The 27370-nt window shown below is 45.3% G+C and overlaps 2 protein-coding genes across 7 annotated transcripts in view; one reads left to right on the forward strand and one right to left on the reverse strand.

Annotated features, from left to right (window-relative positions):
* PDXDC1 (pyridoxal dependent decarboxylase domain containing 1) overlaps positions 1-18103 on the forward strand; it is a 58210-nt gene extending 40107 nt beyond the window's left edge. For 2 of the 6 annotated variants that reach the window (XM_021715953.1, XM_021715949.1), the window contains exons 13-24: positions 1839-1889; positions 5686-5749; positions 7645-7733; positions 8887-8992; positions 10359-10530; positions 11188-11306; positions 11595-11716; positions 12915-13007; positions 13132-13228; positions 14304-14408; positions 15124-15353; positions 18026-18085. In XM_021715953.1, the coding sequence (XP_021571628.1) occupies positions 1839-1889; positions 5686-5749; positions 7645-7733; positions 8887-8992; positions 10359-10530; positions 11188-11306; positions 11595-11716; positions 12915-13007; positions 13132-13228; positions 14304-14408; positions 15124-15353; positions 18026-18085 (1308 nt within the window). Of the gene's footprint in view, positions 1-1838; positions 1890-5685; positions 5750-7644; positions 7734-8886; positions 8993-10358; positions 10531-11187; positions 11307-11594; positions 11717-12914; positions 13008-13131; positions 13229-14303; positions 14409-15123; positions 16259-18025 lie in introns of those variants that run through there. The other 4 variants (XM_021715950.1, XM_021715951.1, XM_008064856.2 and 1 more) reach the window with 3 other exon arrangements.
* On the reverse strand, positions 17173-27170 carry NTAN1 (N-terminal asparagine amidase). Its single transcript, XM_008064855.2, has 9 exons — positions 27153-27170; positions 26931-26996; positions 26522-26630; positions 23582-23655; positions 21734-21787; positions 21183-21236; positions 19823-19920; positions 18080-18193; positions 17173-17728 (listed from the first exon to the last, which is right to left on the reverse strand). Exons 3-9 carry the CDS (start codon positions 26563-26565, stop codon positions 17549-17551), a joined length of 618 nt encoding a protein of 205 aa, XP_008063046.1. The 5' UTR covers positions 26566-26630; positions 26931-26996; positions 27153-27170; the 3' UTR covers positions 17173-17548.
* Positions 27171-27370: the final 200 nt, after the last annotated feature.

The following is a 27370-nucleotide window of genomic DNA, read 5'->3' on the forward strand; positions in this document are numbered from 1 at the left end:
TCAGTTTTCTCACTCATAAATAAATATATTCAGATATATATATATTCAGAGATATTTATGTCTGACTCATGATTATATTGCTGATATTCAATTATCTTTAACATATAAAATAATCACTTGTTATAATCCAGCCTTATGATTCGTCTAAATACATAAAAACACAACCTCCTCCTCCTCCTCCTCCTCCTCCTCCTCTTCTTCTTCCTCCTCCTCTTCTCCTATGGTGGCAGCTGTTGGGCATTTTCTCAGTGCCAAGCACCATGAAGTACTTTACATGCATTGTCTCATTTGGTCCCCACAACTACACTAGAACATGGGCTCCACTGATAACAACATAGTAAGAATTTGTTCTTGGCCTGGTGCAGTGGCTCATGCCTATAATCTCAACCCTTTGAGAGAACAAGTGGGAAGATTGCTTGAGTCCAGAAGTTTGAGAGTAGCTTGGCAACATAGCAAGACTTTGTCTTTACCAAAAACAAAAAAATTAGCTGGGTGTGGTGGCATGCACTTGTAGTCTCAGCTACTGGGGAGGCTGAGGTGTAAGAGTCACCTGGGCCCAGGAGGTCAAGGCTGCGGCAAGTCTTGATCATGCCACTGCACTCCTGCCTGGGCAACAGAATGAGACCCCAACTCAAAAAAAAGAACTCGTTTTCCTGAGGGTCTTTCCACTGTCTAGCACTCAGTGAATATCTGCCGAATTGATGTACCCCAACCCCATGAGTTAGATGCTGCTATTATCCCCATATCGAGACAAGGAAACTGGGATTGAGGTATTAAATCTCATGATGGTGATACTAGGGGTAATGAGGACAGCAGCCAGCAGCCATCTTTTCCACGACGCACACTGTTTCTAAGCACCTAGTAGATATCAGCTTGCTTTAAGCTTCCCAGCATCCCTGTGAGACAGCGACTGCCATCCCCCTGTGACAGTGGAGGGAACTGAAGTACAGACAGGTTAGGTAACTTGTCAGGCTAGTAAGTGGCAATAAGCACTGACCGACTGTGGTTATGCCGACGCTGTGTCCGCAGGGCCATGCCCTCACCCAACTCTAGGCATGCTGTGCTCCATTGCCACGGGTCTCCCCAGTGTTCAGTCCTGTGCCTTGCCCACATTTACACCCAGTAGTTTGAGTAGTAGTTGAGTGAATGCCTTACATATGTTGCTAGTATGATAGGTTCACGAGTGTCTCATTAGAAACAGTTTTGCTTGAATCACTACATGTAACTTTTTTTTTAATCAATATTTTTAATTATGATATTGTGGGGTACAGTTAAGGGTTAGGTATACAAATATGCTTCGTTCAGGCACCCTTGTTGACAAGAGGTGTCTCCCCGACTTTTTTTTTTGTCAGGGTCTCACTGTTGCTTAGGCTAGAGTACAGTGGCATGTTCATGACTCACTGTAGCTTTGACCTCCTGGGCTCAGGCAATCCTCCTGCCTCAGCCTCCCTAGTAGCTGGCACTACATGCACATGCCATCACACCTTGCTAATTTTTCTGACTTTTTTGTAGAAATGAGGTCTTGGTATGTTGTCCAGGCTGGTCTCAAACTCCTGGGCTCAAACAATCCTTCTGCCTTGGCCTCCCAGAGTATGTTGGAATTATGGGTGTGAGCCACCATGCCTGGCCCTCCATATAACTTTTAACTGACAGATTGGAGAATATTTTCAGATGTTGAAATGCAAAAATTGGCAGTTGAACTTAGAAATCACCAAGTTGCAGCTGACTCTGTCTGTCTGAGGTCCTTGTTGCAGACCTGCAAAGACCCTCATAAAAACCACTTCTTAATTGTTGTGTTAATCTAATGAAATTAACTGTCTATTTTTTACCGTTTGCAGAGTCAGCGGTTGCAGGAAAGTTTGAAGAAAGTGAACCACATCAAGATCTTGGTATAGTATTTAGTTTCATCTGTTTTTGACATAATTAACTTTTTTTAAACTTCAACAACTTAGAAGATCTTCTCCAGATTTGATACTTTTCAGTTGAATTGTGGCAGCTTCTATAAAAACCACATTCTTTGGAAGAGAATCATATATGTATTTATGACCTAATTATATAGTTAGCCTGAAGCCAAGAAATGTATACCATACAATGTTTAAATTCCTACAGTGCTTTTCATACATTCCATTTATTCTGTTGAAATTTAGAATTGCACAAAGATCTTATAAACACTGTTGACTACCTGTCCAAGGGCTTAGCTCACCATCTTCCTGAAATGAAAGAATCATGTCGTGTCTCAGATGATTTGGGCTGCTCTTCCTGAAGCCTTCTGGTGGAGTTTTCATTTGCACGAAGTGGGAGGAGGAGCAGGAAAGTGAGCGGCCCTGCCTTTCTCTTGGTCTCTTCCTTCTTACGGGGCATCTGTCAGAGAAACAGCAGAGCTGGCAACCACACACAGGTGTCAGTTCAAGTTGGAATGTCTTCATGTTTTGCTTCCTTGTGTTTTAGGATTTCAGGAAATAATATAGGTCAAATTCTGATTTAAACAGGTTCACTGGATGTTTCATTGACAATTCCGTAGGGTGCAGTTAAGTTTAAAACCAATACTTGAGTTTATTTGGGGTCCAAGTGAGTACAGTCTGTTTCTCTTTGAGAACCTGGTTTGGTTTAGGAGCGGCTGCTCTGTACCACCCTCTGAGCAGAAGCCTGGAGCCGGTTGACCTGAGTGCTAGTGGAGGATTCCTGGTCAGGGAGGTGGAGCACTAGAGAAGCAGAAGGGATGAATGTCAGTCAGGAGGCTTGGGTTCTATCTCAGCAGTGTCACGGGGTGGCCGTGTGACACTGAGTCATTTTCTTAGCTTCCTGTACCTGTGAACACGGCTGTCACTTTGGGAGTTGGTTGGATGCCTCTGATTGCAGAGGAGTGGCCCGGGCAAGCTGTGGGGAGCCAAGGCCATGCTGGGCCTCTGTGCCCTCCTGTCCCTCCCTACTGAGCCCACTTAGCTCTTCCTCAGTCCTCAAATTGGCAGATCTGATGGGACCAGTTAATGGCATTTGTTTTGAGGCATCTTTGTGAGGCCACCCACGGCTCAGGCATAAACCCTGCTATATCCCTTCTTCCAGTGGCTGCTTTTTTCCTAAGAGGATACAATAATTGGCAAATACCATGTGGCCTGTGGCCTGTCAGTCATCATGATCACCAGCACTGCTGCTTGTGAAGTGCTTATGGGTACATGCGTGGCACCAAGGACCTTACATGTGTTATTTTGCTTAACCCTTATAACAGTGTCCTCTATATGCTATGTTCCCCTTGTCTTTTTTTTTTTCTCAAAGAGGCAGGGTCTTGCTATATTACCTACACTGGCCTCACACTCCTGGGCTTAAGGGATCCTTCTATCTCTGCCTCCTGAGTATCTGGGACTCCAGGCACATGCCAGCACGTCTGGCTTCATGGCTGGTTTCTTATCTTTCAGATCTTAGGTCAAATATAATCTCTTCAGAAAGACATTCTCATTTTTTTTGAGTTGGAGTCTCACTCTGTCACCCAGGCTGGAGTGTAGTGGCACGCTTACAGTCACTGCAGCCTTGACCTGCTGGCTCAGGCCATCCTTCAGCCTCAGCCTTCCAAGTAGCTGGAACTACAGGTGCACACCACCACATACAGCTAGTTTTTTGACTTATTGTAGTGATGATGTCTCACCAAGTTGCCCAGGCTGGTCTCGAACCTGTGGACTCAGGCAATCCTCTCGCCTCCTCCTCCTCCCAAAGTGCTGGGGTTATAGGCGTGAGCCACCATGCCTGGCCCAGAAAGACTTTTTCTTACCACCCGAAGATAAGCTCCAACCACCATCCACCTATTCCTGTTTTTTTTCCTTCTTTACTGCACTTACTACTGTCTGAAATCATGTCACATGTTTGTTCACTATTTTTTCCTGTAGAAACTTCATAAAGGCCTTGTGCAGACATCACTGTCCCTGACGTGGGCATTAAACCCCAAGAACCCTGGCCATGAAATACAAGTGCCAGTCCCCTTCCCCTACAGCTCGGCTTACAGTCGTCTTTCTGATTCCTTTTTTTTGGATTCACCTTTTGTGAGCCCAGCAATGGTTTCAACTTTTTTTGGCTAACCCAAGACTTCAGGTATTTAGAACTGATAACTTCAATATTAGCTCAGTCGACCATGTTATTAGAACCAAAAATGTATGTATATAATTCTGAATAATATTTTTATGCACACTGACGTTTGAGACCGCTGAGTTCAAAGAAAAAAAGACGATCAAAATATACATAGAAGTCTTGGCACTGGGGTCTCTACCTTTCCCTGAGGATGGGGGAATGGGGGGATTATTTTGTCACCTTTCTTTTTTCTACTTGCCTATTGAGTGTACTCCATTCTATTTAAATATTAAGCCCTAGTACTTTAAAAGTATCAACAATTGTATTTGTTGGCATGAAAGCTAAAGGTGATGATAGATGTGAAAGCATTTAGCCCAGGCACTGGCTAGGTAACTAATATGAATACAAATCCTGCTTGATCTGGGCCACATTCACAAGGTACTTTGAGAAGTTAATAGAAAAGATCTTGGGCCAGCAACTTCCTGCCTTTCCAAGTTAGCATTTCTTGTTGGGACCTGCTCATGAGTCATCACACCCAGAGCCTTGGGCAAAGGTGTTTTGACTAGAATTATAGAACTGGAGCTGCTGGATGCTCAGAGACCTCCTTGCCCAGTGCTGCCTACACTCCAACATTGCTACTCACTGTGTACTCTGGCCCCTGGTGACTCTGGCGGCCGACTGCATTTGTTCATGGAGAGCATGGACTTAGTGCTGAACTGTTATGTGCAGGCAACATTGTCATCTGTTAGGAAGTCTGTTAGTGAGGTGAGTTGCCTGCTGCCTGTCTGTACTGATTATGAGTAACTGCATTAGAAAACAGGTAGATGGCTGGGTATGGTGGCACAAGCCTATAATCCCAGCTTGCCTGAAGCCACAGGCTCGAGACAAGCCTAGGCAACTTGGTGAGACCTTGTCTTTACAATAAGTCAAAAAATTAGCCGGGCGTGGTGGTGTGCACCTGTAGTTCTAGCTACTTGGAAGACTGAGGCAGAAGGATTGCCTGAGCCCAGCAGGTCAAGCTACAGTGGCCATGAACGTGCCACTGCACTCCAGCCTGGGTGACAGAGTGAAACTCCGGCTCAAAAACAAAAAAACAAAGAAAAGAAAACATGTAGACACAGTTCCAGGCTGTGTTTATTCATGTTGTCAGCAGGACTTTATATCCTGTTCTTAAAATTTTACAAAGTGAGAGAAAAGTACTTGTTTCTTTCTTTCTTTCTTTTTTTTGCTATGAGCACAAAAAGTGCCCATAAATCCTGCATAGTTTCCGGGATTCTTGAAAACACAGGCCCTCTCAGCACTCACTCTGGTTTTCCTGTCTTTCGTGATCTTTAATGTTAGACCCATGTGTATGCATTATTATTACAGTCTCCTCCTGCTTTAATTGTAGTGCTGTGCCAGAATCAAATATCGCATAATTCACAGTGGACACGCAGGGCTGGTTCATAGTTATTGTTAAAATTTTTATTAAACCTTTGATTTTTGTTTGTCTAGCCACAAAGATTGACCTTTTGACTTTGTGTGTGTTTATTTACAAAATCGAACGTCTCTAGCCCATTCCTCCAGCTCACCATTCCATCTGGAGGTATGTGGAGTTTTGTGTTACTGATGCTGGCTTTTGGCTTGCAGGTGGAAGAGGAACTGAGTTCTCCTGTGGTGGTGTTTAGGTTTTCCCAGGAGTTGCCAGGCTCAGGTGGGTGATTTTAAAAGAGCGTTAGTTTCTTATCTGTGTTTAAGGAGTTCGAATCTGATACCATTTCAAGTTAAATAGATAACCCAAAATATTTTTATTGCTAAGTTCTTCAGTCATCTTTTCAGAAAAATTTAATTTTCACAAGAACCTAGCATTTTGCTGACAGTGTGCTATGATTAAACCATGGCCAGTGCCTGGGCAGTGCTGGAATGGCTAAAAGAGGGTCTCTTGAAAATATGGGTGTGAGGTTTACCTTCCCGGATATCTTGGTTCAGCAGGTTGGATCCAGGAATCCCTATTTGTATATATGTATGTATTTATTTATTTTAATTAATTTTTTAGTCAGGCGTGGTGGCTTACGCCTGTAATCCTAGCACTTTAGGAGGTGGAGATGAGAGGATTACCTGAGCTCAGAGGTTCAAGACCAGCCTGAGCAACATGGCCAGACTTCGTCTCTACAGTAAATCAAAAAGTCAGCGGGCATGGTGGCACATGCCTGTGGTTCCAGCTACTTGGAAACCTGAGGCGGAAGGATCACCTGAACCCAGCAGGTCAAGGCTGCGGTGGCTGTGAGCCTGCCACTGCACTCCAGCCTGTGCAACTGAGTGAGATTCTGACTCAAAAAATAAAATTTAATTTTTAAATTAATTAATTAAACTGGACTCAGGCGATTCTTCCACCTCAGCCTTCCAAATAGCTGGAACTACAGATGTGTGCCAGCACACCTGGATAATTTTTTGATATATTGTAGAGACAAGATTTCACCAAGTTACCCAGGCTAATCTCAAACCTCTGGGCTCAGGCATTCCTCCCGCCTTGGCCTCCCAAAGTGCTGGGATTACAGGCATGAGCCATAGTATCTGGCCCCTGTGTTTAAAGACTTGCAAATTCCACCAATCTAGTCCAAGGAAAGGTAGGCTTTTTCACATATCTCATACATCCTCCATACTCCAGTGCAGACCCTTCTCTGTGTGGCAGGCAGAGTGAGCATTGTAAGTGGACATCATGCTACTCCTCTGCCCAGAGCCCATTGGTATCTTGCTGTTTCCAGTGAATGAAGTCCAGGCTCTACCAGGCCCCATGAGGCCTATGTGTTCTGCCCTGGCGACCTCTCGGACCCCTCTTATGCCACCTTCCCTTTTGCTCATTGTGAGTCGGTCAGACCGGTCTTCTCTGCATTTCCAGAACATGCTCTTCTTTCCCAGTTCAAAGCCTTGAGCTTTGCCATTCTCTCTGCTTCACACACATTACCCTTCTCTTCTGATGCCTGGTTCCACCTACCGTTTAGGTCTCTGCTGAATGGCCACTTCCTCAGGGAGCTTTCCCTGCCTATCCTGTCTGAAGTGACTATCATATTATATCAGAGCCCTGCCTTTCATGGCATTAACAACCTGTGTAGTGGTTTTATCTGTTTCTTTATGGTTGTTTCCTCAACTAGAACGTAAGCACCAAGATTAAAACAACACTGTGTGCCTCATAGCCCATGTGTCAAGCATGTGCTTGGCGTGAGTGGGCAACCATCTGTTTTGCTGAGTGAAGGCTAGTTCTTCTGAGTCTGGTTGGAGTTCTTGGGCCCTCTGATTGACCTTGCTCTGTGCTCGGTAGACTAGTTGCTAACTTGAGATGTTTGCTTTGTTTCCTCCTGAAATTCCTTGAAAGAAACCCTTTTTAAAAATGAAATTCACGATCATATTTGTGTGAATGTACTGGTGTGTCATATAGTTCATGAGAAAAAGTGGATCCTTAAACCTCCTGTCAGAGACACATTTGATTTCCGTCATACGCAAGGCTCTTCCCTTGGGTTGGTACTGGGGCTGAGTGAGATGGAGTTGGAGGCGTGTTGGTTTGGTAGCCATGATCCTGGGAGTGACACTCTTCCTGTGTTTTGACATCAGATGCGGTGGTTAAAGCTGTCCCAGCAGCCAACATGGTACCTTCACCGTCGGGCAGGGAGCGACATGCATGTGATGCACTGAACCGCTGGGTGAGCATGGCTGGGCCACCTTCTCTTCTTATCTCCAGGCATTGCCCCGCCCGATGACTGGGATGACACATGATCCTATGGGGGTCAGACCCATGGAAAGGAGCCTCTGGGAAGGGACCGGGCTTGTCTGGACTTCCGTCCAAGCCAGGTCACTGCCTCACATGACCATTTCCTAGCTGCCATGAGAGGCTGTGAAACAACATGCAGCTGGTGGGAGCTCTGGTAAGCATGTGCACCAGTGCCAGGGCACGTGGGCCAGGTCTGCTGAACACCTTCGGAGGCTGGCAGTGTGGGTCAGAGCCCTGATGCTTCAGTGTGGTTTTTTTTTGTTTTTTGTTTTCTTGGAGGACAGGGTTTCGCTCTTGTCGCCTAGGAGCCTGGAGTGGTGCAGTAGTGATCTTTGCTCACTGTAACCTCGAACTCCTGGTCTCATGCAAAACTTCTACCTTGGCTTCCCAAGATTACAGGTGTGAGCCACCATACCTGGCTGGTGCCTTTTTTGTCACTGAAATAGTACCTCTACGATTTTAGACTAAAGAATGTTCCGAACAGTGTAAGGATGTTCACCACAGCAGTGTCAGTTCAGGGGCAACATTGAACATAGAGGGCTTGGGAAGTCAGTTATGGTGCATCCACACAGTGAAGTTCAAACAGCCACTGTAAACCATGTGACTGAATGTTTAAGGCACAAGGGAAATGGTCGTTATAAATTAAATGAAAAATGCTGGTTACTGAACAGTGTAAAATACCATATTTTATGACAACAGAAAATACACAGCCCCCCAACTTGAGCACACAGAAAAGACCCTGGGGGGGTATGCCAGCTGTCAACAGTGGGTGTTGCAGTGTGTTGTGTTGTATGTAACTTTTATCTTCTTCTTTTGGTTTACCTATATTTTCTAGATTTTTCTACAGTGAACGTGTATCGTTAGTAAGAAAACAAGTAGATTATACTGTTTTTAATAAAAAGTTGCTCTAAGCATTCAAAGAGAATAGAAAGGTGGAAGGAAGCAAGCTCTTCAGGAGTCTCTGTGCCCTGGGCTGAGCGGATGAGGTTGGGTCTTGACATCTGACTCCCCCCATTGCATGATAAGGATGGGTGACACCTGACCTCGCATTGCAGGACTATGTTCATGCTGCCCTTTTCCCACAGCTGGGAGAACAGTTGAAACAGCTGGTGCCTGCGAGTGGCCTTACTGTCATGGATCTAGAGGTCGAGGGCACGTGTGTGCGGTTCAGCCCTTTGATGACAGCAGCAGGTAACTGGGCTCGGTGGATGTCCCTCACCTTTGTCTGGGGAGAAACAAGTGCGTGTCTCTGAAGTACAGGCTGTTGGGGGCTGATCCAGGTTCCCTTGTGGTATCCCGTCTCCTACAGTCATCGGCATCTCTTTTTAGAGGGGCTTTTTCTTTTGGGAGGGAGGGCTAAATTTAGGTAGATGAGCATTCCTTTGTAACTTTTCAGAATCAGAGTGAGACTTCTGAAATAACTTGGCTCCTCTGTTCTGATGTCCTATGATCCTTGGTTTTCTAGTCCAGTGGTTCTCACCCCCAACTGCACATTGCAAGTACCTGTGGAGCTTTACAAACTACTGATGGCTGCCCCACCTGTAGAGATTCTAATTTCCTTGGTCTGGAATGGAGTCTGGGCATCTGGATTTTAAAGATGATTCTACTAGGCCAGTGCAGGTTGAAAACCCCTGGTGTAGACATGTAAGAAGGCACTGTAACTGCAAGGACATGGATTTTTGACACCAGAAAGTCCCAGGTCCATGTCCCCTGTCAGCCACTTCATGCCTGTGGGACCTTGACCAAGTTTATCTCCAGGCCTGTCCCAGTATCCCACAGTCGTGATGTGAAGACTTCCGTGGCAGCATCTATGTGACGTGCCTTACCAAGGCTTGGCATATTATAGTAGGTACTTAGAAGTAAGCTGAAAAATTAAAAATTTGGTTGTGCTTTTTTGTGGCATGATTTAAACATTTTCAGAAAATGTTTTGTTTTTCATGAGATGTTTTCAACATTTTAGGAAAGATATTTTCTCAAAGGCATCAAAGTAAGAAAATGCAGGCATCTCCTACAAAGGAAAAGCCCTTATGAAGATTGCTGGGAGCCTCACCCCGGCCCCCACCCCAGAACCTCAGTCTCTAAAACTGGAAAAGCAACTGATCCCCCAGGCTCCCTGTGTTGAGAGCCCTGAGCCCTCTCAAGGGCTGACCTGGAAATGACTCTTCCTGCCTTTCCTGTGTGGAGACACAAACTCAGCAAAATACCCCATTCCTCTAATCAGTCATGTGAAGAGAGAATCTGTGGTTGCCTTTTGGTGTTTACCTTGTCATGTGATACTTATAACTGACTGAAGCAGTCTTTCTTCTGTGGGAAGAGTCTGATTTCTACATTGGAGTGTTTCATTGAGTATCAGATCTCCCATGAGAGAAAAAACTCCATACCCAGAGCAGCGGCTGTGTTAAATTTTAATACGTGACTCTTCCATGTCTGGGTTGTGTGGCTTTTTCTTAAGTTCACAGCAGCAGCTGATTGGATGTATACCTCGAGCTTTTGACCTTCCCAGTTGTGCCCTCCTGTCAGCCGTCCACTAAGCATTCCTCTAACGGTCCATCTGCAGCCCTAGGAACACGGGGAGAGGACGTGGATCAGCTGGTAGCTGGTATACAAAGCAAACTGCCAGTGCTGAGCTGCACACTCCAGCTGCGAGGAGAGTTCAAGCAGGAAGTAGAAGGAACCGCAGGTCTCTTATACGTCGATGACCCCAACTGGCCTGGAATAGGGGTTGTCAGGTAAAGAAAATTTTGGCTTGCCACATGATGTGTAAAGAACATGATGAGGGTCATTTTGTGAACCAACTCAGAAATCCAAGATGAATGTGTAGTTGCAATATAATCATCTAATGAAACGTCACCTGGGTTTTCTGGGCATTTACAAAAGCACAGGACAGGCAGGTGATCCGACTCCCCTTTGTACTTAGTGAGTTGGGAGTTGGTGAATGTTCCTTCTTGATGTGCCAGCTCTCAAGTACCCAGGAAAAGATACAGACAGGACGTGTAGCTGCCAGATGGTTACTCTCCCAGGTCTATAGAGGACTATAAGTCAGCAAGAGGAGGAACCCAGCTCCCCAGGGAGAAGAAAGTTGCTGTCCTCTCTAGCTCAGGGTGCAGTCCTTGGCTGCTTTCTTCTTCACTGTATGGCAAGTCTCTTTTCAGTGCAAATAGACTCCCAGGCTTTGTCTCTGGTTTCCACGGGCCTGAGATGTAGGCTTTCCTGGGACGATCTTGATAGTTCTTGTCCTTGAGACACTCAGCAGCCCTTGTGCCCACCTGTCCCACTCACTGTGCCATTCTGCTGCTCACTTATGGCTCATTCTCCACCTGGAATCCCCTGTCTGAAAAGACCTTTGCTTCTTAGATTGAAGGCCTGTTGTTTGCTATCGTTTATAGGTATGAACATGCTAATGATGATAAGAGCAGTTTGAAGTCAGATCCTGAGGGGAAAGAAATCCATACTGGACTCCTGAAAAAGTTAAATGAACTGGAATCTGACCTTACATTTAAAATAGGTAATGTCTTACTTTTATAAGCCAACTGTGATCTCCGCAAGGACATTTTCTAACTGGCTTCAAGGAAAATGGACTCGATCTCTTTGGAGGAAGCTGGGTTAGTTCCAGGCCGAGGTGTAGTGCTTGTCCCTCCCTTCCCCTTCTGTAGCCTTGCGGAGGCTCGTTCCCTCTCCTCCTCAGGGCTTCTGTAAAGGAGGTGCCTCTGTGCACAGTATAGGAGAGCAGGGTCATGTCTCTCTCACAACAGAAGACTCGGGGACCAAGTCTGTCTGTCGTTTCTTCCCACAGGCCCCGAGTATAAAAGCATGAAGAGCTGTCTTTACGTGGGCATGGCGAGCGACGACATAGACATTGCTGAGCTGGTGGAGACCATTGCAGCCACAGCCCGGGAAATAGAAGAGAATTCAAGGGTCTGTAAGACTAAGCTGTGTTCATTCCTCTGCTGGGTTTTGCTTCACCAACTAGTGGGGGACACAGAAAAAGCTGTGTTTGGGGATGGGTGTCTGCTCATTCATTCTTTCCCAAGAAGTTTGTGAATGTTTCCTGTGAGCTAGGCATTGTGCCAGGCATCAGGGGTGCCAAGTGGGTTTGACACAGTCCCTACCCCAGTGAACCCACAAGCCAGCACGGGGAAGAGACATGTGTAGCCACACAGTGTAGTGGATGCTGCGGAGTGGAGGTTGGGAGCTGAGCATGCAGAGGACACGCTCACCTCTGACAATAGGACTTCCTGCTTCTGTTAGCCAGTTCTGTTACCCCCCCCATGTTCTTTACAGGTCATGTGGCAAGCCTGAAGACCAGGCTGCAAGGCTTAAAGGGTGTTCTCCTAACCCGATGGTTATTTCCCTAGAAACCACTGAAAAAAAAAGGGTCCACAGTATGACCAGTCTCAGGTGACAGAAACACATGTCATGTGACTCCCTTTTGGCAGGGGTGGGAAATAGAAGGGAGCTTGAAATGAGGCTGGGCCAGGCATGGTGGCTCATGCCTGTAATCCCAGCTTTGGATGGTCGAGCCAGGAGGATTGCTTGAGCCCAGGAGTTCAAGACCAGCCTGGGCCACATAGCAAAACCTTGTCTCTACAAGAAATTAGCTAGACGTGGTGGCATATGCCTATAGTCCCAGCTACTTGGGAGGCTGAGGCAGAAGGATTATAGGAGGTTGAGGCTGCAGTGAGCTGTGATCATGCCACTACTTTCCAGCCTGGGTGACAGAGTGAGACTCTGACTCAAAAAAAGCCGAAGGGCCAGCTTTGTTCATTTGTGGGTGGACTTCTTAAGGTTTCTTCCAGACCTGTTGTGTCCCTTCCAGCTCTCCTCAAGAATGTCGAGCAGTGTTTCTGTTGATAGGACATTCAGGTCATATGTAGTTTTATCTCCTCTGTTGTCTGGCAGATGAGGCTATTGACCAAGGTTTGTCTGCCTAGGCCTCCACGGGCATTTCATCCTCTTCTCTTTGATCTTGTATTTTATTTTTACACTGGCATTTGTGTGGAGAATTCCATTTCCTGACCTACTTTTGAAAAACATCCCCCATGCTGTTACCAGTTCTTCTAGGCCCCAGGCAAGAAGCTTAGGGCAAGTAATGCCTTTCTTGGTCTTATCACAGCTTCTGGAAAACATGACGGAAGTGGTTCGGAAAGGAATTCAGGAAGCTCAGGTTGAGCTGCAGAAGGCAAATGAGGAGCGACTTCTGGAAGAGGTGAGGTTCCGGTGGGGCTTCTGGGTAGCGGTGACAGCCAGGTTCCGGTGGGGCTTCTGGGTAGCGGTGACAGCCAGGAAGGCCCCGGGGGACAGCAGCCCGCAGCCACTGTTGTGTTTTGCAGGGAGTGTTGCGGCAGATTCCCGTGGTGGGCTCTGTGCTGAACTGGTTTTCTCCAGTACAAGCTTTGCAGAAGGGAAGAACATTCAATTTAACAGCAGGTAGGACGGACTAGCCTCTGCCCAGATATCCACTCTTGATAGTTTTGACCAGATTCCCTTGGGTGCCAACACTCCTCGTGCTGAAAAGCCCTTCATGGTTCCTGTCCTTTGTCACTGGGCACTGTGCCGGGAATCTCAGGGGACGATGTCTGTCTGTCCCTGCTGCTTTGTCATCCTCCTCCCACCCTGACAGCTGAAGTAGCACAAAAGCAGATATCAATTCTCCACAGCAAGTGGGCGCCTCTCTCTTGAATCCAGTGAATTCATTCAGCTCTTCAGACTCTCAGGGCAGTGTCTTGGACATTTTGGTTTGGGTATAATATTCCTGTAGTCCTCATTCGTGTTTTGCCCCAGCAAAGGGTTGCTTTTGAAAGGGGAAATTCAAAGATTATAATATATATCATTGAACATTTTATTCCAAACCAGAATACTGGCCAAGTGCAGTGGCCGACTCCAGTAATCCCAACACATTGGGAGTCTGAGGCTGGAGAACCACTTGAGGCCAGGAGTTCAAGAGCAGCCTGGGCAACATAGACCTCATCTCTACCAAAAAACCAAAAATTCTTACAGGCAACCAGCAAGTATCACCAATTCCTGGAATCTAAAGACAGCATGACTCTCCCTTTCCTGCTCTACCAAGGAAATAATTTGTTAAACCTGAGGTTCCTTCCTTTGTTCCTTCCCCAGGAAATGATAACTACATTGTCACAAAAGCCAAAAATAATCTGATTTTTAATCTGCTGAGCCTCAGCCTTTAGCAAAGAGGCATCTGTCTATTGTTGCTAAAGTGGATTTCCCTTGTTGCTAAAGTGGATTTCCCAGGCCCACTAGTGCCACACTGCTGGCTAAGTGTTCACGGAGCTTGGAGACTCGGGGAGGAGATGAAGCATTCGGCAGGACTGGGGCATGTGTGCCAGCTGAGAGGTGGCTTCTGCTGCCCTCAGCCCACTGAAACGCGGTGCACCAGTCTGTGGCAGGCCCAGTGGCTGGAAACCGTCTACTGGGCACGAGGCTGTATGAGGGCAGGTGGCCGCTTCCCAGCAGCTTCCACCCACCTCCTTTCTTTTCCCGGCAGGCTCCCTGGAGTCCACGGAACCCATATATGTCTACAAGGCACAGAGTACAGGAGTAACGCCACCCCCGACCCCCTCGGGCACTCGCACCAAACAGAGATTTACAGGTACATGGCATCGCCACGTGAGTTGTAACTCTGAAGAACTGGGCTTTTATTTCTCTCAGGAAAACAGGCCTTTGCAAGCAGGTGACAGTCGCCCCCACCCCCCACCCCCCGGCCTTTGCTGTTACTTGCATTCGTTTTCTGGGTTCTTTAATTCAAAAAAATGAAGAGAATTCATTTCTCTTCATTTAAGGCCAACTCTCACCATCCCTTTTAGTAGCCTTGGGATTCAGCCTTGAAGAAATAACCTCAGTAGTGCTCCAAGTTAGGGCCTTGAGAGATGACATTTTTTTTTTTTTTTTTTGAGTCAGAGTCTCACTCTGTAACCCAGGCTAAAGTACAGTGGCATGCTCATGGCCACCACAGCCTCAACCTTTTGGGCTCAGGCAATCCTCTCGCCTCAGCCTCCCAAAGTGCTTGGATTACAGGCGTGAGCCACCGCACCCAGCTCAAGAGATGGCATTATTTTAACCTCACCATTTGCTCTGCTCAGTGTTTCCTGAAGATGACCTCGGAGATTCCCAGCCTGGGGAGCATGTTGGTATCAGGATAGAAGCTCTCAGTTCTCCCTTCATCTCCTAAAATGCCTCAAAGCCAGTAATCCCAGGGGTTTCTGCTGAAGCATTATTGTTAAATAAAGCAATTGCTTGTCACACAGAGAGCCTTTGTCATAGAAGCCTCCTCAGGGAGCTTTCATCACTGTCTGCTCTTTCCCTAGGCCAGAAGCCTTTTAAAAGGTCCCTGCGAGGTTCAGATGCTTTGAGTGAGACCAGCTCAGTCAGTCACATTGAAGATTTAGAAAAGGTGGAGCGCCTGTCCAGTGAGCCAGAGCCAAACACTCCAGAGGCCAGCACCCCCAAGGGACACCCAGGGACTCCCAGCCCCCAGAAAGCCAACCAGACTGAGAACCTCCAGAAGGGGGCCCAGTGCCCAGATGACCAACCGCAGGTAGAAGAACCAGAGAACTTAAGATAAAATTCAGTGTCTGGTTTGAGACTGTACTAAATGTTGTTTCAGGGAAGATGAAGTTATATTGAAAATGTGAACTGTGCCACATACTAATACAATATAAATTACTGTTACTTGTGCTTAACTGGGATTTCTGCACAAGTATGTGCCTGAGAGCCAGGTTTTCTAGGAGGACCTATCTGACTTGATGTGTATGTGGAGCAACCAATAACTCTTGTTTCTGTCCTACCCAACTGTAGGAATAACCGTTTTTTCTAACTTACTGTAAACACTTTTTATTCAAAAAAACACTTGAGAATTTTAAGTGTCTGCCACTTGAAACACCTGCTCTTATCTTTCAGAACTTAAGTGTGATAAGTCATTAGGTTGTACATAAGAACTTTTTGGGAAAACAGCTTTTGTTAGAACTCTGTGTGTTCTCCGTGGCCCTTCCCCAGAGGCAAGACAGCGTTCCTTGCATCTGCTAGTTCGTCTTGAACATGATCAAGCTGCAGTATGCATGGCTTGGCCTGAAGGAGTCCTTGGGCTTGTAAGGAGCAGCGTCAGGAGCCCTCTCCTGCCTTCCCCAGCAGCTGCCCTTCCTGGAGACTTAAGTAAGGACTGTGTCCCCTCAGGCTGTGGCAAGGCTTCTGTCTGGACTGTCCGCTGCCACAAGTCCCTTTCTCCCTTTATATACTCTTTATAAACAGATTTAAGGACTCATCTAGTAACTGCAAAGTCTCTTCCTGACCACACATATATTTTTAAATACTGGTAAAGCTTTTAAATTGGCACACAAGTACACTCTGCTCACTTCTGCAGTCAATGCCTCACAGAGCTACCTGTAAGAGCCTCCTGCCAGCAGGCTGTAGAACACTGAGCCTGCACGTCCAGAGCACCTGTCTCACACTGAGGCCACTGCCCCCTCACAGCACAGCCCGTGGGCCCAGCTCAGAAACCAGAACCTGAGCAGTCATTCTCAGGCTAGTCAGGACAGACAACGTGCTGAAATCATTGGAACTAAGCTCCCTCTTCACTGCCCATCTATACTCTTCCCGAGTACTACATCCCTTTGTTTCTCATAAGGAATGGCCCCTGTGCCTTTTTACCCCAGTAGAGGAGCCTTGGGAGACGGTGGGAAATTCACACTGGGTTTGTGGACTGTGGTTTTGGAAGTCATAGTCATGCCACCTTAGGCCTGTAATTACACTCTGATTTGATGTGATTGTTGAACACATGTGGCATTTGTCAAAATGCAATTGTCCTTTTTAAAAAATTTTTTTTGGTGCAGATGATTAAGCAAAGTCTTCCCTATTTATTTGGTGCAATGAAGTATAGCAGATAAAAAAATGGGGGAAGAGTAAATTAACAAGATTAATTTTTAAATGTTTTTATATATATTTGGAATTGTTAAATTGATTTTGCTGAAACATTTCACTCTTGAGATACTATTTGAATGTTGGTTTCAATAAAGGTTCTTGAAATTGTTACCAGTGAATTCAGTTTATAAATCGTACCATTAATCGGGCATGGGGATTTCCTTTTGGATAGCAACTTTAGAAAAATAAAACGTTTCTAAAAATATATCTTGCAAAATAACCACAATTTGGGCATTAATGACTTTACACCTAAAAGAATTGATTTCTTAGTGGCTTTGTATACCTCTCAGAGATTAAATTTAGTCTCATAGCAGAGTATCTACCATGGAGATGTTTTTCTTTCTGAATCTTTCATCTCATTCACCTAAAAATACAGTAGTTTGGGACTTGAAACTTCTAAAATATTTTGGGGCCAAAAAAAAAAAAAAACCAAAACTCTGTAAGGTGTATAAATTCCCACTGAATTTTATTGCATTTCAAATACTGTTTTTCAAACAAACTCAATTACAATTTTTATTTTATTCACTAATTAGGCAGGATTCGAAATACTTACCCAAGTATCTGAAATAGCTCAGGTTCTCCTCTGCCCCTTATTAGTGACCAAAAATAAAAAGCTGGACATCAACTTCTTAGTAAAACAAAACTAAATCTAAACAAATGCCTTTGCCAAAATAAGACTTTATTTTGAAAGTCATAGACACCGAGTAAGGAAAAACACTAAGACTCAACGGATGTAGATTCCAAATTCATATTCTTTCCAACCCCCACTAGTGGTCTCTGTCATGCCAAAAGTTACTTTCTTTGGTAATTCCTATTTTAGCTTCCTGGAGCAGTGATCTTTTCCCATAAGCCATCTTCATTTTTTTTGTAGAGTAGAGCTTTATTTCCAGGAAACAGTGTGTGAGTTGGAGTTGGGTATTTTTTTAAAAACATCAAGGTAGATCTAATATGTTCAACAAAGTGGGGGGGCTCGGCCAGAGGTGAAGTGGAAAGGTTCTGAAAAAACAAGATGGGCATGAGAGAAGAGTCACTTTGCTGTTCCCTGCTTGGATAAAGATGTCAAGTAAAGCATTTGTGTTCCTTAAACATAAATCAGGAGATACAGACAGATACCTGAGACACCTAAGAAAAGAGGTACTTGCTTACTGCTTCACCTAGACAAATTTCTATCCAGGGCATTACTTATCCCCAGTTGATACAGATGATAAATGGCATCTGCCAATAGCATCCAAATATAAATTCTGCCCACTGAAGGAAAAGTGGCTGTTATCTAAACCCTTTTTTTTCTTACAGATGGGGAAACCAGGGTCCAGAGATTTAAGATTTACCCAACCTGTAAATTCTCACCTCTAGTATTTGCTTATCATCTTGCTGCAACCAGAAATCCACATGTGGAAATGGCATCCAGGAATACGGTCCTATACGAAGTTGTTCTGTCTTTGCATCGTAAATGCTAATCATCTAAGAAAGAACATTTCAAGAACAAAATTTGAGCAATTGAGGCCCACTCCTCCAACCCTACCATTAATAATGCAAGCTCCAGTGTAGTCTAGTACTTAAGGCATTTATCTGCATGATAAGCTTCTTAAAAACTGTCTCAAATAACAAAAGCTTCTACCTACTGAACACTTCCAATGTATCTGTGCCTGCACTTTGTGGGTAACATACATTATCATGTTTAGTCCTGACAGTGATCCTGAGGAAGATGACATTTTTTCTCCCCATTTTGGGTGAAAACCTGAGACTCACAGGGATGGGGCACATTTCCCAGGTCACATGTCCAGTAAGCCTCAGAGCTGGACCTCAGACCCAGGTGTGTCTGACTAAAGTCCATGTTCCTCATTGCCACATAAAAACACTGCCTCATTATTTATACCCTAAGCAGCTCATCACCTTGCAATTTAAAAGCACACAATGTCTGTGGCCCCATCAAAAGAAAAGAAAAAAATCACCTTGTAAAAAATGATCAACTCCTTGAATTCCCAAATTTGCCAATAGTAGTTTTCAACCGTAATCAGCAATATTTGACTTTGGTTATTAAGACTATGTTCTGAATATTAACTACATTAAGGCTATTATACTACTTGAGAAATTGCAAGAGAAATCCTAAAAATGTTAAAGGACTGGCAAAAACAAATCACTCTGAATGTAAACACTTTCCATTGAAAAATGTCAGCATTTCATAAACGAGCAGATTGCATTTGGATGCACTGAATGTGATTTGTTTTTTCATACTTTGAGCATTTTTGAAGCATTCTTTCACCCATTCTTCAAATGGCATGAGATTTTTTTATTTTTCTGACTTTTAAAATTAAGATGTAATTTAGCCGAGCACAGTAGCTTCCAGAACTTTGGGAGGTGGAGGCAAGAGGACTGTTTGAGCCCAGGGATTTGAGACAGCCTGGACAACATGCGAGACCTTGTCTCTATAATGAATAAATTAGCCGGGTGTGGTGGTACACGCCTGTAGTTCTAGCTACTTGGAAGGCTGAGGCAAAAGAATTGCCTGACCGTAGTACATCGAGTCTGCGGTGGCTGGGAACGTGCCACTGCACTCCAGCCTGGGTGACAGAGACTCCAACTCAAAAAAAAAAAAAAAAGGTAACTTAATTAAAAAGCACCCTGAGGGAATCAGACTTTTAAACTAATCATTCTTTTGGGCTAATTAAATTGTTCCAGCAAATCGTTCTTTAGTGACTTGGTTCAGAAGAATGCATGATCCTGAGTACAGTGGGGTAGAAGCCTCCCTCCCCCTTCCCAGCTCTTCCTTTTGTAGGAACTTTATATGGAAAGTTCTTACAAAGTAAACAAGATTGATCACTTTGAAGCTGCATCCTGTGGGTGCACATAAAACCTCCTGCACCTTTTAGGCAGAGAGAACTAAGGTCTGGATCTGAGAGTCTAACAGCATTCCTTACTCTCTTCCAAGGGAGGAAGTAGAGTATGTTCATGTGTATTACTTGTGGCGGTCCCTGAAAATTTACAGCTTTGAAGCTGACATGACCTTTCATTTCTAAGATCTACAAGACGTGAGGCTTTGGCACTGGATGCCTTTTATTAACCCCTTAGCCAAAGATGATTTCAACTCACTGGGCCTCCTGCTAAAGCTCGCGCAGCACGCAGCTCCTCCTCCGGACCACGATCTTGAAAGGAGGCTCTGTAAATCTCTGCAGTTTTAATGTTGACAGCTGTGAGGGAGAACAAGAGGGCTGAACTGACAAAAGGCCAACGTGGAGAGTTTGCAGTCTTACAATTTTACCACCATACATAAGAGGAAGGAATGGAAATTGAGCAAAAAGGATCCTAAGTATCTGTAGCCTCCCCCTGCCTGGAAAAGGAATGTGCAACCTTCTCACCAAATATCTCAGTGAAGAGCTGAGGCCCAAGATGGACTAGGTAAGATTTTGCTGTGCTCCAAGAGCTGCTCCCCATGTGGGAAGCTGGCCATCCCTTAGGCAGACACGTGGCGAAACTGTTCTGGTCAGTCTACTTGTGTACAGCCAGGGGTAGAAGATGGACTGTGGTCATGGCAAAGTCTGGTGTTCTTTGTTTGAATTTTTACAATTTAGTATTTTACACATACACAAAGCTAAAGAGAATAAAATAGTGAACACCTATGTACCTACTGCCAAGTTACTAAGTAAAATCTTCTAGATCTGGTAGAAGCCCTCTGCAAATCTAGCCAATTTCCTGCTATTTCCTTACTGTCACATCCCTTCCCACAGAAGGGAAGAGAGTTCTGGGTTTTCTTTAGTCTGATGGTATTACACTTTCTTTTAAGTAGGGTCTTTGTTCTCAACTAAAACCTTACTTGGTTCCAAATGTATGGAAAGATTCAAATGCCCCGCACCCTCACCAGAGCACTGAGGGAGATGAGGCCTCCTGGCACTGTGCCAGCTCCTGGTAAGGGGGCACAGTCTGTGCTTTATATTTGCTACTATGTTTTCTTGTCACAGTCTTAGAACGTGGACATTATCTCCATTTTGTATATAAAGGTTAGAAAAGTGGGCCAGGTGCAGTGGCTCATGCCTAGAATCCCAGCACTTTGAGAGCCAAGGCGAGAAAACTGCCTGAGTCCAGGATTTCCAGACCAGCCTGGGCAACTTGGTGAGACCTCGACCCTACAATAAGTCAAAAATATTAGCCAGGCATAGTGATGCACGTCTGTGGTTCCAGCTGTGGAAGGCTGAGGCGCAAGGATCGCTTGAGTCCAGCAGGTTGAGGCTGCGGTGACCGTGAGCGTGCAACTTCACTCCAGCCTGAGCAACAGAGTGAGACTCTGACTAAAAAAAAAAAAAAAAAAAAAGAAGTGAAACTACTTGCCTAAGGTCTCCCAGCACAGAAAGGACCTAGGATTTGAACCTAAGGCTGTCACAGCTGACAAAGCGGGCTCATTCGTTTGCTGAATCCAACTTTAACCAAGCCTCCCACCCTCAAACATACTGCTTACCAATGCCATAAATTATTGGAAAGTGGTTTTCATTTTCTTCCCGGTCATTTAACTCTACAAAATAAAAATAAAATGTAAGATACAATTGTTAAGAAATACCAAACAATTGTTATCATGTTGCATAATAAAGGCCAAGGAGGAGCCCACCACTGCAAAGGGGGAAAATTCCTGGAAAATTAAAAGGACTTGGTCCTGTTTCCTTGGAGTCCCCAGGCAGGAAGCTTTCTACTGAACAAACCACCACTCAGAGTCGGCCCCCTCACCTTCCATGCACCCCATCTGCCACATAGGTGGCAGCTCCTGTCTAAGAGCCAGTGCCCTGTTGTTCCTAGGAGCAGATAGAAGCTTCTGAAAATCCCACAGAAGGAGACAAGAATTGCACTTGGGGGCAGCCTCTGAACTGAGCCTGAGCAGGTGAAAGCCTGAAGCAAAGTGGAGCAAGCAGAGTGTGTCTGCCACGACTCATGCCAGGTGCTAGGTCCCATTGGAGGTGCAGGGCAAAACAGTCCTGAAACCCACAGCTTTGTTCTGGGACAAATGGCAGAACCTACCTGTCACACATAATGTCACTAAGTGAATATCATCTTCTTGTCTGTCAAATTCACCTATGATTAAAATTACAAAACTGGAGTCAGAAAAGTTCCTCTGGTTCCCAGAACATACTTCTGAGTAAGCCAAGGGGTGTAAGGACGGCAGCCAGCACTCTGTCCCACCCCTGTGCAGCCACAACCTGGTCTCTGGGGCCAGGTCCAAGGGAACTGACACCATAAAGCCCTGACTGCCAAGTGACGGCCACATTCTTAGCCTCCAGCCCAAAGCAAACAGGCTTGAGCCTTTCCACTTTTCATTCTGAGAGTTTTGGGGGAACACATGGATTCGTAAGAGAAGATTTTTATTCCTCTCCTATAGTCTTTTTCTCCTGATTATCAGAGTTATAAAAACCAATTGGGTCACAGAAACAAAGAACTGAGTACCACATGTTCTTACTCGTAAGTGGACACTGAACACCTATCATAACACTACAAGAAAGGGATTGGTAGTAGCAGGACATTGCCAGGGGACATAACATCCCCAAGGGTACCTGATCCTAAACCAGGCAAAGTGAAGGCAGAGGTGGAAGGATCACCTGAGCCCAGCAGGCTGAGGCTGCGGCCGCTGTGAATGTGCCACTGCACTCCAGCCTGGGTGATAGAGTGAGACTCCAACTAAAAAAAAAAAAAAACCAATCTGGTCGTATAACAGATTTGGAAAATGCAGGAGAGTATAACTAAGTCGGTTTTTAATGCCCATGGTCCTAGCACTGTGTGTGTGTGTGTGTGTGTGTGTGTGTATAATTTTTTTTTCATTGAGTTGGAATCCATCTCCATCTCCCAGGCTGAAGTGCAGTGACACACTCACGGCCACCCGTGTTGACCTGCTGGGCTCAGGTGATCCTTCCACCTAAGCCTTCCAAGTAGCCAGAACTACAGGCGCATGCTACCATGCCCGGCTAATTTTTTGATTTATTGTAGAGATGAGGTCTGGCCAAGTTGCCCAGGCTGTTCTTGAACCCATGTGTTCTGATAATCCCCTCACCTCGGCCTCCCAAAATGCTGGAATTGCAGGCTTGAGCCACCACACCCAGCCTTTATTTTTTTTCATACATTTCTGTGCACAGTGAAGCTCTACCAGAGACAATTTTATATCCTGATTTTTTGTGCATATGTATTTTCCCATGTAATTCACATCTCTTTGTTATTTTGTAGTAGTAACCAATAGTAGTAAACAATGTTCTACTGCTATTGTAGATAATGTTCTACTGCTCATCTTTGGGCATAAATATCTGTGCACATTTCAGATTATTTTTTCAGAATGTGCTCCCACAGGGGAATCACTGGGTCAAAGGCTATGAAGCTTTGTTTAAGACTTAAGCCATCATGTCAAATTGCTTTCCCAACATGCTGAAGCTATGTATATTCTGGCACTGAGTAAGCCTGCCTAACTGCCTGCTGGTTAATTAGCACAGAACAATGTCTTACTGCTTTCTTTCCTTTTTGAAAATATTTGCTAATTTAGTAGGGGAAAAAATGGTATCAGTATTTTAATTTTCTGCGATTAAAATGAACATTTCTATTAGGAGGATGGATCTGCTTGTACATAATTCAAAGCACTGACGTTTTGGAATGGAATATGTCAATTGCTATTTTAAAAGAAAATCTTGTCCCATCCTCATTATCCCACAGAAATTAGCTCTATGCTATTCAGTCTTTGTGTAAAATTCCAAGCTGCACAGGCCTGTTTCTCTCTGCTGTTCAAAGTAGATGTGCCCCTCTTAAGGTTTTATACTAATTGGAATTTTTAACCCAAGCAAATGTAAGTGCATCTTTCTGTCAAATTTGGGGAAAAAACAGTGAACTTACTAAGAAGTTGATGAGTAAGTTTTTGTGACAACTGCCTGTCATCACTGAAGCCTCCCACGAGGTGCACTTCCAGCCTGGCAAGAGATGGGACAGTGATCAGAAACTGGAACAATATGTTAATAGCATGCATGGTCTCACTTCAAATTTTAGTTCCCAGCTTCTGTGAACCCTCTCTCTACAGCAGTGCTTGTGGGTCCTCCTTGTGCCACGACACATACAGAAAAAAACTGTGCAGCACATCGGGGAAATGGGTGAGGCAGCCCGCGCTGGGGACAAGCTCCTGGAACCCTGCCCACAGGCTCTGATGGCTGAGAGAGTCTGTCTGACCACAAATGTGATGTCATCTCCATACAGAGGGTGAGGAGCTCTGCTCTGGAAGGGTATGACTGCATCACATCATTTCTTTGCCACAAGTGGGACACTGTCAGGAACCAGGAACCTCTTCAGTGTCTTCACCTAAGAGGCAGAACTGGGGTATGAAACTGGGAAGAGTCCATCGTGAAGAAGACGTTTTACAGATGCCCCTTTTTTTTTTGAGTTGGAATCTCACTCTGTCGCCCAGACTGGAGTGTAGTGGCCGCTCCTGGCCACCGCAGCCTTGACCTGCTGGGCTCTGGCGATCCTTCTGCCTCAGCCTTCCAAGTAGCTGGAACTACAGGCACGCACTACCATGCCCGGCTAATTTTTTGGTTTATTGTAGAGATGAGGTCTCACCAAGTTGCCCAGGCGGGTCTTGAACCCGCGGGCTCAGGCAATCCACTCACCTCAGCCTCCCAAAGCGCGGGATTACATGCTGAGCCACCGAACCTGGCTACAGGTGCCCTTTCTAATGCCCACCATATTTTGGTGAGAGAGAATCTCTATTTTACAGAGGAGGAAACAGGGCTGTTTCTGACCATGCTTATTAGCCATGATGCCAGATTTTCCCAAACTGTATTCCACCGAACATGGCCTCAGAAGATGGGGAAAAAGGCAGAGCTGCCCAAGCGGCTTGGGAACTCCTGCCTACGGTAACCCTGCCGAGGAGGACCACACTGCACATTAGCACAGGGAAGCACTGAGAAGTCCTCCGACTGAAAACCAAAGTCTTGAACCTGGTGTTTCCCACACGCACTTGTTTGCTGACCCCCTTTTCTACGTAACAACCTGGAGAACTAATGCCTAGGAAGTGCTGCCATAGTACCTCACACCACCTTCTCCTGAGATACAACATCTTCCTGAGGAAGAAACCAGAATCTTATGTGCACCCAGTAGCAACACAGTTTCAAGTGGCCTCATAATAAATATTAAGTAGTGAGGGCTTGTGACCACTAGCTACTAGGCTTGCCTCTGCCTTCCAGAGTAACCACATTAGTTCTTCTATGAACAGAGTGAGAACAGCTGACAGTCATGGTCTGAGAATCACAGCATCAGGCATGTAGATCTGAAGACATCATCTGTGGGGCCCAGTGCAAAATGAAAATGCCATTTTGGGACTGCAAAGGTCACATGAAGCCAGCCCAGCCTGTGGCACTGGACCACATAGAAGTAGAATTAGGCCGGGCACAGTGGTTCACGTCTATAATCCCAGCACTTTGGGAGGCCGATGTAAGAGGGTTGTCTAAGCTCACAGGTTCGAGACCAGTCTGGGCAACTTGGGAAGACCTCATCTATATAATAAATCAAAAAATGAGCTGGGCGTGGTGGCATGTGCCTGTAGTTCCAGCTACTTGGAAGGCTGAAGTGGAAGGATCACCTGAGCCCAGCAGGTTGTGGCTGCAGTAGCCATGAGCATGCCATTTCACTCCAACATAGACTCCAACTAAAAAAAAAAAGTATTATTAAACAATGTTCTACTTCTTTGATTTGGGACAAATCTGCATTGTAAATAGTAAAACTCACAAAAAGCTTTTATCTCCCTTTTTTGACTCCTAGAATTCTAAGCACTTGTATATGACTGGAATCATTCATGCCATGGCTACCTTAGGTTTCAGATAAAGTAAGAGCAATGCCAAGTCTATGTAATGACAGAGGAAGGAGGGGACAGATGTGGTGCACCAGTCTGACAGCTGGGCCTGTTTCATTCCATACCCTTAACTAGTTGTGAGGCTCCGGTACACTGAGTCTCAGTGTCCACCTATCACATGGAGGCAACATATACTTCACAGAAGAATGAAAGGATGAGATGCTGTGGGGCACAGCCAGGCCAGGGGCTAGTTCTTATCCAGTCATCATGGTGACACCACAAATGTGCTAAGATTGACCACTGTGCCGCTCGCCCCCAACTGTCCCCAGGCGTCTTCCCTGCCTTGTTTATCTCCACCATTGAGAAGGACTGTGGTTCTGACTGTCTCCTTGTGTTAGAATATGAACACCTTGGGGCAAGTTTTCTTGTCTGTTCTGTTCACTGCTATGTCCTTGGCACCTAGAACAAGTTGTTGCTCACAGGAAGCATTTAACAAATAATTGCTAAGGAATGACTGAATGAAGAGATACCACATGTGGAGTACAGCAAAGCAACATCTGATATGTGAAAACCTAAAGGATAGTACTGAGAATAAATCTACAGGTTCAAAGTTAAACCTTCCATTTAAAATCCAGTACTAGGCCAGGCGCAGTGGCTCATGCCTGTAAACCCAGCACTTTGGGAGGCCAAGGCAGGAGGACAGCTTGAGGCCAGGAGTTCGAGACCACCCTGGGCAGCATAGTGATAATTCACTCTACAAAAAAAATAAATAAATAAGTAAAATCCAGCACTGATTCCTTGCCCGTGCCCATCATCCAGTCATTCAGTCAACAACTACCGACACAGTTCCCCACCATGCCAAGTTCTGCCCTGGGGGAACAAGAAGGACATGGTGGTGGTGGCATCCTATGTTGCTGTAGTAGTTTCCATAGCGGTTTCCCCTACACAATGGTGCAAAGTTACTAGTTCACATAATAGAATAGCATGGATCTCACCTTCCACACTGAGCGAGGTCAGAAAAGGATTTTATGGAGTTCATGATCAAGGGGACCTCAGCTTTGGTGTCAGTTCCGTCACAATGTGTCAAGCAGGTAGCCCCATTACCTGAAGAACAAGGGTGAAATGACTCATGTTATTCCCGGTGACAACTCAGTGAGCAAGCCAAGACCACTCCTGTCCATTTGGACCGCCTCATCTCTGCATATCCTGTAGGGAGAAAAATAGAAAAGTCTGCAGCCCAGCCAATCCATATTGACTGGGGCAGCAGGGAGAAACCATGCAGACTAGAAAAAAGGTAAGCGAAGTCAGGTTTCAAATAAGACACCAGGAAACGCAAATCGAGACATTAAATGGTCCCAAATGTTGGGTCAGTTTAAGTTATCGTTTCCTTCATCTCTCTCATACCTGTGTGCCTCAGGACCACAATGTGACAAGTAGTGGCATCATCAGAACCCAGAATGGAGATGGAGCCTGTTTAAAAAGAAATAAAATAAAATATCCAACAGCCTTTTGGGATAATGCCCAATTCACTGCTTCCTAACCTACCATCCTTTGGGGAGGTCACTGCAAGCTCTCTTTGCTGAACATACAGAAGGCCCTGGGGTCCCACTTGTTGAACAGACTGACCTCTGAGAAGTCTGGCTCTTTCCTGTTTAATTAAAAAAAAATAAAATAGTGATGTAAATTAGCGAGGATGGAATGACTAGAGATATGGAGAGAGCCAAAGTGTACCTTATGTGGGAAACACTAGTATGTGTGAAGTGCTGTGTGTCATCTGACAGAAAGGCTAAAATTAAGAGGCAGCAACAATAATCATTTGGAACAATGCAAAGAAAACAGTGAAG

Source organism: Carlito syrichta, unplaced genomic scaffold (genome assembly GCF_000164805.1).
Source record: "Carlito syrichta isolate Samal-C Ts95f unplaced genomic scaffold, Tarsius_syrichta-2.0.1 Scaffold308086, whole genome shotgun sequence".
NCBI lineage: Eukaryota > Metazoa > Chordata > Mammalia > Primates > Tarsiidae > Carlito > Carlito syrichta.